The 14,618-nt window shown below is 41.3% G+C and overlaps 3 protein-coding genes across 3 annotated transcripts; all 3 read left to right on the forward strand.

Moving 5' to 3' along the window:
• Positions 1-1,174: 1,174 nt before the first annotated feature.
• Positions 1,175-7,307, forward strand: L201_006779 (uncharacterized protein; the record flags this gene model as incomplete). The annotated part of the gene is made up of 22 exons (XM_066222497.1): positions 1,175-1,285; positions 1,390-1,569; positions 1,649-1,919; positions 2,041-2,316; positions 2,378-2,469; positions 2,542-2,863; positions 2,975-3,004; positions 3,067-3,317; positions 3,389-3,854; positions 3,913-4,098; positions 4,163-4,253; positions 4,307-4,533; positions 4,591-4,733; positions 4,787-4,943; positions 5,004-5,558; positions 5,623-6,098; positions 6,157-6,286; positions 6,349-6,595; positions 6,659-6,716; positions 6,778-6,935; positions 6,993-7,065; positions 7,137-7,307. The coding sequence occupies 22 exons, from the start codon at positions 1,175-1,177 to the stop codon at positions 7,305-7,307; spliced, it is 4,671 nt and encodes a 1,556-aa protein (XP_066078594.1).
• A 755-nt stretch (positions 7,308-8,062) lies between these two features.
• Positions 8,063-10,682, forward strand: L201_006780 (uncharacterized protein; the record flags this gene model as incomplete). The annotated part of the gene is made up of 6 exons (XM_066222498.1): positions 8,063-8,673; positions 8,734-8,873; positions 8,932-9,537; positions 9,606-10,406; positions 10,463-10,552; positions 10,612-10,682. The coding sequence occupies 6 exons, from the start codon at positions 8,063-8,065 to the stop codon at positions 10,680-10,682; spliced, it is 2,319 nt and encodes a 772-aa protein (XP_066078595.1).
• Positions 10,683-11,053: 371 nt separating this feature from the next.
• L201_006781 (uncharacterized protein) lies at positions 11,054-13,119 on the forward strand (the record flags this gene model as incomplete). The annotated part of the gene is made up of 7 exons (XM_066222499.1): positions 11,054-11,829; positions 11,876-11,927; positions 11,982-12,425; positions 12,484-12,570; positions 12,627-12,652; positions 12,707-12,802; positions 12,858-13,119. The coding sequence occupies 7 exons, from the start codon at positions 11,054-11,056 to the stop codon at positions 13,117-13,119; spliced, it is 1,743 nt and encodes a 580-aa protein (XP_066078596.1).
• Between the last annotated feature and the right edge of the window lie 1,499 nt (positions 13,120-14,618).

Below are 14,618 nucleotides of genomic sequence, written 5' to 3' on the forward strand. Positions count from 1 at the left end.
GAATGTAAAACGATTAACGCGTTCTAAGGTTGACTTTCAGTGATCATCTGGCGAATACTGCGCCTATGTACGACGTTCAAGCAAGGTGAGGATAAAAAGGGAAAAAAAGGGGGAAAATATTGAAAATATTGAAAATATGGGATTGATAATGGTAATCGGTAACGAATTGAAGTGATGAACCGGGTGATGGTGGAGGGCATGGAAACGACGGGTATAAACGTAGAAAATGATGGCGTTGACACGGGTAATATCAGAGGAAATTAACGATTAGACCAACCACAATGAACCTACATATAATGTATAACAGATAGCGGCGTAACCCACAGGAGCAAGCATCATGGTCTCATTCTCGTAGTCACACTCACAGTCACAGTCACGAGCAAAAGGAAAAGGATTTCGAAAAGAGGGTTTTCACTCGCATTCATATACATCAGCATCGTTGCATTTCAAGTCGCTCGTTTCGTTTTCACGCAACATTCTCTCCTTAACTGTGACAAGTCAAGAATATCGTCAGACAACAGCTACACTAGGAAAAGGCTAGAAGTCTCATTCAGCACATAGTCTATAACGAAGAACCATTGTCGACACCGGTGCAGTAGATCGTACAATAGCCTCAAAGGCTTTCGATATGATATAGTTGGAGTATTCAAGTGTGAAATAGGTTGAATCTGCATAATCGTATAGTGGGCTTGGTACAGGTGAGTTATTTCGGACTTCAGTCGAGGAGGAGGGGGAGCAATGGCTAGGGTATTTCTTAAAATACTGCTCATGGTGCAGTGGTCCCTATCAACACGCCATTTCAGAGCGTTCGGTCAGGATATGGTTTATTCCTGCGAGATAAGATATAGCAAGAGATGAGGAAGAAGAAGAAATAGAAACGCGAATTTACGCGTTTTATGTGAGGAAAATTACCAGGGAGAATATCCTTCAAAATTGGCTCATAAAACCTGTCTTCCTAATACCACTGCTGCATCAGTCAATGCATGCCTTTATCATCTGTTCCATATTCATCTTATTCCTGAAGTTCATGCGTCTAGTGATAAACCAACGGATACATATAGTCAACTTCTCGTCAAAATTCGTTATATCCCCGACCAATATCACCTCCTTTGGATGTAATGTTTGACTGATTATCGGGTATTTCTAATCATAGCTTACAGAACAACAAAACAACATGGACTCATCACCCCCTTCTCATCCTCTTGAACCTTCAACTGCTCTTAACACAGACCTTGCTCAACAGCATCTTCCTTCTTCTATGCTTGTTCCTAGCGAGAGTAGCAATGTAAGTGGTAGTCAGTCTTCCCTAAATTCGCCATCTATCAACTCGTGTATTGTCCTATCCCCTAGAATGATGGGGACATGGGCTGACATAATTTATTGCTACAGACTTATGCGAGACCACCTACTTCGGAAGATAAAACTAGGGCAAATAGAAACTCACGGTCTGCCTCCAGAGGATCAACACCTTCCGACGAATTGACACCCGAGCCCCACCAACAGCCCAATCGTGATGCGGAAGGAAGTAGCGATGTGGACATGGAAGATGCTCATGAAAATGGTCAAAGTGTTAGTTTCTTTTGGCTACTTGTTCCTTTGCAGATCGCTTGGGTACTTTAACTAATGATGTACCGTTTTCAATTTACAGTCAAGAAGAATAGATCCTTCAGAGGGCGAAGAAGAGGTATCTTCCGATGCTGAGCCTGAAGAAGAACATGCAGAACCTGATGTAGGATATGAATATGATGACGAAGCTGGAGACGAAGATGATGATATGGATGACGAGGATGAAATGGAAGAAGATGATGAAGACGAAGATTATGATGATCCTTCTTTCGGATCTAAGAAGAAAACAGCCAAGAAACCTAAGGTTAAAGCTGAGAGAAGAGAAAGTGCGGGTCCTATCAGGAAGAAGAAGCGTAAGTCTTCATTAGTAATCCTCTCTCAACAACCCTCTGCATTCGAATTTTTTCCTCTTTCTGCGGTCCTACCCTGTTCATGAGTGTTTACGGTACTAATGCTTCACTACTGGCACTGTAGCTTCTGGAGCTTTCCCTATGCGCAGAGAACAATCAGTGTCGTCAGACGAAGATTATGGAGCTAAAACGCATAAGAAGAAATTCTTCTCTAAATCCGGAACCGGCACGAATGGTAGAGCAACAGCTACACCTGATACACCTTATTCTGAAGCAGATGGTGCATGGAGAAGAGGAGCAGCCAAGAAAGTCGTCACTTACAATGAAGCCGATATAGATTATGGTTTGGAATATAGTGATGAAGATGAAGGGGAATACTACGGTGGTGTCGTAGAACAGGGTAGGTGGAATATCTATCGGTTGATCTTTGTCCCTTTGGTTAACAACTTGACGGCTTTTAGCTGAAGAAGCAGACGAAATCGATCAAGTCTTATCCCATTATCGTGATGAGGCAAGGAAAGAGGATCCCAAGGATATTCCTCAGGAGAACCTGGTAAGACAACAAGAAATGTAATCAACTATTCTACCGGTCGATTTGCTAATTATCTCTGCACACACTTTATAGCGTTTCCACATCAAATGGAAAAACTACTCGCATATACATAACACAGATGAAACCTATCTGTTCCTGAAGACATATAAAGGATTCAAGAAAGTTGAGAATTATATAACCAAAATCTGGACTTTGGATCAACAATACCATAATCCATCACCCGATGCACCTTGGAAACCTTCAAGAGAGGAATTGGAACAATATGAAATAGATAAAGAGCGGATAAAAGAATTACAAGAAAGTTACAAGACGATAGAGAGGATATTAGATGAAAAAGAAGAATTATCGGATGATAGATCAGAGAGAGTCACTAAGTTCTTCTGTAAATGGACAAGTAAGTCTACTTTCAGCTTGGGATGAAGAACAAAACAGTCAGCTTGAAGTTGAAGGAAAATTACAATTCGTGTAATTGCTTTTGAGTTGATGCTGACTGCGCTATCTACAGATTTACAATATGCCGATTGCACATGGGAATGTGAGTACAGCTATTCCTACTGTCAAGCTTCGGGAGAAATAGCTGACAACGTCGATCTGCAGCATACGATGAGATGAAGGAGTGTCCAGGCGCTTTACCCGCTATCGAGGAGTTCCACAAGAGATCAGCTCGTAACACAGTACCAGCTCAATCAATCAATTATGGTATTAACAATCGACCTGGATACCAGAAGATACCAGAAGACCCAGATTATCTGAAATGTGGCGGTGCATTGAAACCTTTCCAGCTGACTGGTCTCAATTGGTTAGCTTATCTATGGACCAAAGGAGAAAACGGTATTTTAGCAGATGAAGTGAGTTTCACAGTCCTGCTTCTGCTCGTGGTTCTGTAGTACTCGAAACTGATATCCGGGCGACATCATAGATGGGCTTAGGGAAGACAGTACAGTCGGTCTCATTTTTGTCCTATCTTTTCCATACTCAACGACAATACGGACCGTTCTTGGTAGTTGTACCATTATCAACCATATCCGCTTGGCAGATGCAATTTAGAGTCTGGGCACCTGATTTGAACGTAATTTGCTATATGGGTTCAGCAAGATCGAGAGAAGTCATTAGACAATTCGAATTTGGTCCTGTCAAGAACCTAAAATTTAATGTACTTCTGACGACCTACGAATTCATTCTGAAAGATAGACAAGATTTACAACAGATCAAGTGGCAATCTTTAGCTGTAGACGAAGCTCATCGATTGAAAAACCATGAATCCCAGTTATATGAAGCTTTAAAGAGTTTCTGGACCGCTTCTAGATTGTTAATCACTGGAACGCCGTTACAAAATAATGTCAAAGAGCTGCTTGCTTTGATGCATTTCCTGATGCCGGAGAAATGTAAGTAGGCATAGCGAATATTCTAAATAGGTTCTCGCTGATCCTGTTCGCTTCACAGTTCAATTAGCAAACGACTTCGACCTGAATGATGCAGATCAAGAAGCCAAAATTCAAGACCTGCATGAGAAATTAGGTACATTGATGTTGAGAAGATTGAAGAAAGACGTTATTAAGGAATTACCATCGAAGTCTGAGAAGATTTTGCGAGTGGAAATGTCTGCTATGCAAACTCACTACTATAAAAGTGAGTAAACCATGCACCTGACTCTGTCGCAAAATGATACACTAAATAATTCCACTTTCTATAGATATTCTTACCAAAAACTTCGCGGTACTCAGTAAGGGTGGTACCCAACAGATCAGTCTGATGAATGTTGCTATGGAGTTGAAGAAGGCATCGTAAGTTCCGCAAATTCACAGTACTGAAACGCTGTTAGCTAATCCTTCCACAGCAATCACCCATATCTTTTTGATGGTGCCGAAGACCGAAACAAGCCTTTGAATGAAGTGCTTAAAGGCTTAGTCATGAACTCCGGTAAAATGGTGCTTCTTGATAAATTGTTGGCTCGACTGAAAGCAGACGGTCATCGTGTTTTGATCTTTTCTCAAATGGTCAGACTCTTGGACATTATGTCAGATTACATGAGTGCCAGAGGTTACATTTACCAAAGATTGGATGGTGAGTTCTTGTCATATTATACCGATGCAATGTATATAAGCTGATTGATATCTTTAGGTACTGTACCATCCGATGTGAGAAAAAAGTCTATAGAAGCTTTCAATGCTCCTGGTTCGCCCGATTTCGCTTTCTTGCTTTCAACCCGTGCTGGTGGTTTGGGTATCAATCTTGAAACCGCTGACACCGTCATCATTTTCGATGTAAGTTGATTTACACTTATAGCTTGGACAAATCGCTTACTGACAGTTTGTAGTCCGATTACAACCCTCAAAACGATTTACAAGCTATGGCTCGAGCCCATAGAATTGGTCAACAGCGTCATGTCAGTATTTACAGATTTGTTTCAAAGGGCACAATTGAAGAGGATATCTTGGAAAGAGCAAAGAGAAAGATGATTTTGGAATATGCAAGTAAGTCATCGGAAGCACAGATACAATACTGCAGGAAGAGGAGCTGATTGTTCTGTACAGTCATCAACCAAATGGATACTACCGGTGCGCATATTAACGGCAACGGCGCTCCTAAGGAGAAGAATGGTGATTTCTCGAAAGAAGAGCTTTCAGCAATTCTCAAGTTTGGTGCTCAGAATATGTACAAAACCGATGACAATGCGCAAAAGCAGAAACTGGAAGAGATGGATTTGGATGATATCTTAACTAAAGCTGATGCTTTCGACACTGAGTCAGCTGCTCAGCCGGGAGGAACATCATTAGGTGGTGAAGGTTTCTTATCGCAGTTTGCTGCCATTCAAGACGTCAAAGCAGATGCAGACGACTTATCGTGGGATGACATTATCCCAGTTGATGAACGTACAAAGGCCGAAGAAGAAGAGAAAGCCACTCAGATAGCTGAGGCTCAACTTTCGACATCAAGAAAGCGAGCTGCTGCTAGACCTCCCGGTACATATGAAGGAATGGACTATGATGATGCTGAAAGTAGTAAACCTGGTTCACCCAGTTCTAAAAAACCCAAAGCTGCTGCTCAACCTAGAAAAACTACTGCCCAGCGTGCACTGGAACTGAAGGGTCAGTTCATCCCGCTTTCTAAGCTAATGGAGCCGGAGTAGCTGACAAAAGTTGCGATTATCAGAACGGGACTTACGAGTCTTAATTCGAGGAATACAAAAATGGGGTGACATCCGATTACGTTATGATCCAATAGTGAAAGAAGCTAAGCTCGAGGCCAAAAATAGAGTCATTATCATACAGACTTGCGAAGATATTATCACTCAAGCTGAAGAAGCGGTTACAGCTCATAAATCACACTTGAGAGATCTGCAGGAGAAAGGGGAACCAATTAGTTCATCCTTGAGGCAAAAAGCAATCTTATTCACGTATAAGACTGTCACAGCAATCAACGCTGAAACTGTAGTAGCAAGATATTATGAATTAAAAGCTCTTGTGGAACACTTCAAACGAGTCGAAGATATCTCAACATACGCCATCCCTTATGATACTCTCAAACCAACTATGAATTGGACAGTCGAATGGAGTATGCCAGATGATGCCCATCTATTAACAGGTATCTGGAGACATGGTTTCGGTAGTTGGGAGGCTATATCACAGGTGAACTAAGCGGAGTCCGTGCTGAGTTGACGTATGCTGATAAATCGGTCTTATACAGGATCCTGAACTGGAATTGCAATCCAAAATATTCCTTGAAGATCCCAAATCTGCCAAAACAGCTGAACCTGGTGCTCCTAAACCTGGTATACCAGGACCTATACATCTGGTCAGACGTGGTGATTACCTTTGTAAGTTTTTCTTACAATTTGAATTCATCCAACATATCCTTACCCCGTCTTACTCTTCCCAGGTGGCCTAATAAGAGAGTACGAAGAGAACCGAAGGATGATGGTCGAACAACAAGCTGTCATTGCCAATATGCCAAAGAAAGAAGGTTTCGGATTCGAACATCCACCACTGCCTGCTATCGCACCTGGACCATCTGGTAAAGCTAGTCCTGTTGCAAGTACAGCTCCATCAGCCAAGGAAAGCAAAGATAATGGAAAAGGCAAAAGGAGGAAAACACCTGAATATACTGATTCGGAAGATTCAAGCTAGTGAGTTAGCAATGTTGGTGAACAAAGATATGAAAGACTTATGCACAATCTTGAATCTACTAGCGAATCAATGGATGAGGATGCAGTAAAAGAGTTGCTAAGACCAGCTAAGAAACACCTTGTAAGTGTTGTTGGAACGGAACTGTATAATAAGGGACTAATCACGATTATCTCCTTTACAGAAAAAACTGAAATCTGGAACAGACAATTTAAGTCGAGATGACAAAATAGCAGCTCTCAAAGAATGCTTAGCAGGTATCGGTGCTCGTATAGACGAAATCGTAGCAGAGAAGCAGCAAGCAGGCGAAAAAGGTGATCGTTGGAGGAAACATTGTTGGGTGTAAGTCATTTTCCACTTAGATGCAGTGTCAGTGATCTGACCGATATAAATCGATAGATTCGCTTCTTTCTTCTGGCCAAGACAAGGTGTCAATTATAGTAAATTAATGGACATTCACGGAAAGATGGTTGTAAGCTATTCATCATTTATCTCCACCATGATGAATATACCGGAGCTGATCGGTTTCTATCGCTTTCTTAGGGCACGATACCAGTTGAAATACCGAAGAAACCAAGAGCCAAACCTAAGAAGAAAGCTGAACCAACAGGAGAAAGACCAAAAAAGAAAGTTAAAACTGAACCCAAGTCTACAGCTAATTCAGTCACCCCCGCACCTGAAATAGTAGATGAGAAGCCAATAATCTCGCAGTAAACAATCATTCATCATTTAAAAGGCAAGTCTGAAGAATATGAGTATCCTAACTACAGCCTCTGAGCAGAAAGTGTTTCTTTATAATACATGATTGTTGATTTTTTAATATCTCACAAACATCTCTGTAACCGTCGAAATTATGTATATTTATGTCTTAAGTGCTTCATTTCGTTACGGGAAATCAGTTTGAGTGAAGCAAGCATGACTCATCAACATTCCTTTCAGCCTCTATCATCATTAACTTCTCCGTGCTGGTGCCCGTGTATTTTCAGGCTATATCTAAATCGTCTTGATCTGAAACATTCCGCTAGATCCCGCCTATTCCACTAATGTTTACGGCCCACTGCCATTTTACCTATGCATGAGAGCGTGAAAGCTATCCATATGCCACCAGATAATGTATATAAGTTTACTAATCTGACAGATTTCATGATATCTTTTCTTCACCAATCGGTCCCAAAACTTCTCTTTCACCTACAAACCCTCTTTTCTATACGCCGACACGTCTGGACGTGATCGAAGCAATTTTAAACCTTTAACAAAAATCCCCCCACAAAACATTTTACAATTTCGACAAAACAATTGTGGAGCAGGCTCTCCCTAATTTGATATTCATATTTTACAATAAGTCCATTGAAAAAAGTAACAATAAAATCTTGTTTCTTGAAAGAGAAACAACTATAAAAAATACAGTCTAATTCCCTAATTTATTCTTTTCGCCACACATTCCTTATACACAGCACACTTCTCTCAAGATGGTCTTAATAGATTTGACAAAAGTTTTAAACACTTTAGGATTGGTATCCTCGATAGCTAAACCTGTTCCTCTAGTTGGAGGGTTAGCGGGAGGTTTATTAGATTTAACTGGAGGTGTAGTTAGTGGTGTGCAATCTGGTGGATCTTTGAATGGTTTATTAGGTGGTAGCTCAAATGGTTTGATTGCAGCTGTTAACATTGGTGATGGTAATTTTACTACTTCATCAACTGACGAAGAAAACTCATCTTCTGTTGATCAAAGTATAACAGCTCAAGACGCATGTAGCATAACACCTTATTCACCTTCTACGCCAGTTCTACTAGAATCTTTCAAACCATATGATGCTAAACAAGCTTTGATTTATCGATATCGTCAACAGCAATCAGTTAACTTAGGTTCTTGGTTCGTTCAAGAACAATGGATGAATCCTTCCATGTTCAATTGCGCTTCCGGCAACAAGCAAGCTGAATTTGATATTGCAAATGGTTGGGGAAGTGTCGATAATGCAAGACAAGTTTTAGAAAGACATTGGGATGAATGGATAACTGAGTCTGATTTCCAGTATCTGGCTAGTATTGGTATCAATACCGTAAGATTACCTATTGGATAGTAAGTGATCTCCTCCTTTCACAGTACTGATCAAAGCTGACAATGACTTATGTTTCATAGCTGGTCTTTGGGTCCTGTCTACTGTAAAGGAACAGCTTTCGAATCTGTTTCTGCCGCCTATGTCAATTCTTGGCCAAGAGTCGTTAGAGCCATTAATTGGGCTGAAAAATACGGTCTTGGTGTTTTGGTTGATCTCCACGGTTTGTTTTCGGTATTTCCTGTCCTCAGAACGCTCTACTAACTTGACCATCCTTTTAGGTGCTCCCGGTAGTCAAAACGGACAAGCACATTCTGGTGTTTCCGATGGTCAGCAAAACCTCTTCAACAATCCTACCAATGTTCAACTCACAATCAATATTTTGACTTATCTTACTCAACAACTTGTCAAAGTGAACAATGTCGTTGGTATTCAGATTTTGAATGAACCAAGTAACGTTGATGGTTTACCTGCATTTTACACGCAAGTTTTAGGTGTCTTGAGACAAGTATCACCTGAAGCAGCAGTTTTCCCATTTTATCTAAATGATGCTTTTGATATGTCAAGATTTGCTGATTATATTTCAACAAGGAAAGATTTTGTGGTTTTGGATCACCATTCGTACTTTGTTTTCGGTGATTCAAACTCACAAGCTACACCAGCCTCACAATTAACTGCTTCTTTACAACCTGGACAAGGTAGTTTGTCACAACAGATTATTAGTTCATCAAATGAAGGTAGAAGAAATATTGTCATAGATGAATTTTCTTGTGCATTATCAAATCAAGCTTTGTCAAATTCACAAGATCAACAAAGTGATAGAAGACAATTTTGTACTGGTCAAATGGAATCTTATACCAATGCTACTGCAGGTTACAGTTTTTGGAGTAAGTGTAATGAGAATACTCACATTGATTTCGATATCAATACTGATCCCTCCTCTCTCCGTTTATAGGTTATAAAACCGAAAATTGTGCTTCCGATGTTAATTGGTGTTTCACCTCTGCTGTTGGTAATACTCTTCCATCGACTTTCTTCTCCTATCCCAACACAACCATTCAAGCTATACAAGGCGGTGTACCATCTTCCCCTCCACAAGATCCTACAACCGATACTTCTTTCCTCTCCTTTGGTACATCTTCACCATCAACTGATAATGATTATTCTCCTCCAACAACCGATGATTGGTTAGCTGCAATGGGTGCAAGTGATCCTGAATATGATCAAGTCACCGAAGCTTTAGCTACCACCGAATTTGACGTTGTCCCATCTTCCGATTCTGATCCTTCTTCCGCTTCCTACCCAGATACTTCTTCAGATTCTGTCCCTACTACTTCCGATGACCTTATAACTCCTACTACGTTATGGCCAATCTCTTCCGCTACTCCTCCTTCAGCTTACGATACCGGTGATCTCGCTCAAGCCGCATTTGCCATGGATACTTCCATGCAAAAAGCTACTGTTCCGTCTTCAAGACAACAAATCAAGCAATTCGGCGCAAAGAAAAGATCTTTAGGATTAACTTCTTTACCTCAAAGAGCTTTCCTACTATCTTCATCACTTCAAAGACATAGATTCGTGGCCAGATCAGCTCGTGCTCATGCTAGAAATCATGCTAAATCAGTAAGAAGAGATATTGGCGAGAATGGTGAAAGTGCTGTAGTTTATACACCTGAACAAGCTGCTATTGCTAAAGGTTATTCAGACGGATGGAAAGCAGCTAAAACTTTCGCTTCTTTCAGTAACTCACGATTAGGTAAGCTGATAGAAATCTCGTCTTGTATAGCTGCTGATTATTTGATCTATGAATAGGTTTCACTGGCCAGTTCATTGCTGATGCTTTGGAAGCTATGGACAACAAAATTGTAAGCGGAGATGAAGGGTTTTACAAAACTTGGTTCAGTAAGTGATTTGTTTCAGTCGAGTCCGAAAGTATCGCTGAAGAATTCGGTATTTCGTAGTGAAAGGTCTCGCCGATGGTGAAGTTCAAGTTATCAAGTTATTAGCTATGCAAGCTCAAGGACCGCAATAAAGTTTATAAGAACAATAGTTGTAGATTAAGTATAATAGACCTTGCATTCTCGCATGCATAGCATTCTAAAAGAGCATATTCCAAGGGTTTTATTTATAATTACTCTTCAGGGCTATCTCAGTCGTCATCATCATCGTTGTGGGGAAGAAACAAACGCGTTGAAACGTTAACGTTGAAACTCGGCGGTCATATTATTATTGCCAGACCCAATTCTCGGTTTCAGCTTTGATCTCTCCGTCTCTTTGTGCTTTAGTACTCTATCCTTGTTATATAAACAGATCTTTTCAAGATAAGGCTGCATCAATTGTAAGAATATAACATCAATGGCATTGTCGACTAGAAACGTTCTCACCAACCTGTAAACCCTTAACATGCTTGGTTTCTTACCTCGCAATGTCTCACGCCGTAATCAACGATTAATACCGTCACCTTCCAAAATCCTCTTGATTCTCTTCGCCGTTGTACTATACTTGGCCTTCCCCTTCACCACACCGAAACAACCATCGTTCCTTGATAATCCCCAGCTACACGAAACTATCTCGTATGCTTCCCTAGCAGAACTAGTTGATCTGTATGATCAGGTCAAATCTGAAGTGTTAAGACATAAAGGATTCAACTCAACTGCTACAGCTGTAAAGTTGAGAGCACCTATACATTTACCTGATGGTTCAGATAATTTCAATCCTGACTTAGCCAAGTACGTCGATAGATTAAGGAAATTCGTGGACGTTTACTTCAAAGATACATCCCAGAGAATTCACACAGGCGCAAGAAATGCTCTAAAAGATGTTCTTAGGCGTTCACCACCGCAGAGCCGATCAGATATCTTCCCTACTAAAGTATGGTCAACACATCCTTTTGGTTTAGACGGTGTAGAAGAAGGATTTGACCTTTGGAGGAAGCTCTTACCTTTGCCTCTATCAAAGAAGACTATATCTCGATTATCGTCTAGAAATGACTTGGAGTGGTTGAAACCTGCTATAGAAGGACAAGAATGGGAGGTAATCGTCACAGATGATAATGGTCTAGATAAGTGGATGTCGCAGTGGACTTCAGAAGTGATAAGTAGAGGCATAAAAGGAAATGGAAGATGGTCCCAACTATGGGGAGGCTTAGAAAAGGGTGTTCTGAGAGCAGATCTATTCAGGTAAGTCTCATCATGCTAGGTAATCAATGTCGCTAATTGCCCGCAGATATGTATCCATGTTCGTTACCGGGGGGATATACTCAGACTCTGATACTATGGTGAGCTTGTTCTAACTACTATCCTCCATATAATAAATATTCATCCTTTTCTAGCCTGTATCACATCCCTTCGTTTGGGGAGTCAATGCCCCTTCAATACTCAATCCTGATATCGAAACCCTTACTCAACTCATCAAAGAAGCTTCTAAGACAGCTTCCTCTCAGACAACTTCCGATAGACTCAACCCCCGATCCGACTTGCCCAATCATGACATATATACCCAGCACAATAATACCAATTTCGCAAATATAAATTTACATTCATATACACCTCCATATTACGCTCATTCACGACGAGCACCTGTAATCTCGCTTCCAGCAGAATTACCATCAACCATCCTGAATCCTGAGATATCTATTGTAGTAGCCATAGAATGGGATAGTATGATAGGGAGAACTCTGAGTATGTGGAAACAATGGACTTGGTTTAGATTCAACAGAAGTTGGCCAGACTGTTGTTTTCCTAGAGGACTGGAAATGGTACAGAATCTGCTTGTGGTAAGTGGACTTCATGACGGGGTCATATGCAAATTGCGGAACTAATGTGGTATTGCAGTCCAAGCCATTTCACCCTATCATGTTAGATACCCTTGCTACTGTCGCGGAGCTTGTAGATAGCAGTGTCGCCAATCAACTTAGTCCGGTAAGTTTGAGCGAGACGCCGACTACAGACATCGACTGACAAACTATTCTTTTCAGCTTGATCTGACCGGTCCTGGTCCATTGTAAATTACAGTTTCCCATTCATTCGGTAATACAGCTGACACCGCCTAATATAGTACCGACGCTGTGCTTCGTTACCTGCTTGTACAGTATGGCATTACCCCTAACGATCTTAGAGCTTTGCGGAGACCAGTAAGAGTAGGAGATGTCCTGTAAGCCTCCGCACTGTCCACTCCGAAGTAAAGAGCATGCTAATTGTTGGTGAAGGATACTGCAAGAAGAGGCTTGGCATGCGCCTGAGAAAGCCATTAAGAAGCTGTTATCTCATGTCAACGCTTTTGGCGCGAAAATCGCTGAGAACTTGAATGGAAAAGATCCTTGGTTGTTTGGATTAGGATACGAAGATTGGCAGAGCGGCGGGAAGAAAGTATCATATCATGGATTAACTGGTATAGTGAGTGAAGCAATTTCTATCACTTCCCCTATGACACGCTTCTATGCTAAACAATATGATCTTCTCTGTCTATAGTGGAAAGGAAATAGCCAATAGACAGTTCTGCCTACCCGCCTAGTACTCATGTATATCATTGTATCATCTCGCAGCCAATACTGGTAAGCGACTGCCGACGAAAGTGCCATTCTCATTGCATTCAACTCGCCCTCGTGTTATCACATTGGAAATTCAAAAATTACACTACTAGCTAGCCATTTTAATTCAAACCTCAAATTCGGTAACAGAGTATTCGGACGCCGAGATCTCCTCGATTGCCAAATAGCTATCCGTAGGTCACAACCGGAACAGAAAGAGGCACTAGAGATTATCATCAATGCGGACAAGAAACTGAACTCTGGTAATGCGTCTTACAATTTACGCAAGCCATCAAACTTGGATGGATCAGCCACCAAAACGTTCCTTTGTCTGAAGATGCATTCCCCATAAATAGAAGGAAATGTCTAACTACCATTCTGTTTCGAATATGGCCCTCCTTTGAGCTGTTGCGTTATACTGAGAAAATTAGTACCTCTTCTAGCCATATATCAGTATGATGGTGCCTATAACTGTCGGCGTATATTTCCTTATTGCATCATTTCCTATCGATATTTCTCTGCATAACGAATACACCCCTGAACGTCTAGCAATTTTAACCATTGCCGCTATGGATACTCGATATCAATACAGCGACCCTGGTATACCTGAGTATTTCTACACTGAAGAAAGAGCACCAAAGGGCACACCGGAGGCAAGATCTGCACCGAAACGAGCGTTCCGTAGTTTCACGGACACATTCGACACCTCAAGTGGAACTGGCTCTTTCACTATCGAAGATGCGTATACATATTCACCAGACAAGATGGCAGAAATGTTTGAGGAGTCTTTAAGGAGACAGAGTATGACTACAAATTCAGGATTTACGGAGGAGCAGGTTGCCCAGAAAAAAAGACAATTCAGAGCGTGGTTTATAGAAAAACAGGCAGCCCGAAAAGAAAACACTGAATCATATATATATATCAAAACCCGCCGCAACAGAGAAACCCGTATACTTCTTCACCTCCGCAGAGTCGTGATCATGCGAGTTACAGGCATCAAAGTTCTCCTAGAAGATCGCATACAACGGAGTCACATCGATCATCCACATGGACCGATTCATTCAGCTCTTCTCAGTCAGATTCAAGATCCAAATACCGTGCTGAACGAGGTAGCCGTCGTCGTACTCACACCCCTCCTTCTTCTCGCAATGGTGACTATCGATCATACACGCCAGAGCCTCGAGCACATGGTTCGCATAAGCACGAAAAATCTAGTCCCATTGTATCCAGGCTATTTGGTTTCGTTGTAGGTGGTCCTGCTATTGAAAACCGGTCTTCTGGCAAAAGCGTTGTTCGCCGAAGAAAAACAACTTCGTGAACTTTCATCATAGTTTAGATATATAGGAATCAAAATAGAAGGACAGGATAAGGATTTCATGACGTCAGTACCAACCCAATCTTGCTTATGATATGGCTTATCAGCTTAAGGGTTGTCAGCCC

This window comes from Kwoniella dendrophila, chromosome 9 (assembly GCF_036810415.1).
Source record: "Kwoniella dendrophila CBS 6074 chromosome 9, complete sequence".
In the NCBI taxonomy this organism is placed as follows: Eukaryota; Fungi; Basidiomycota; class Tremellomycetes; order Tremellales; family Cryptococcaceae; genus Kwoniella; species Kwoniella dendrophila.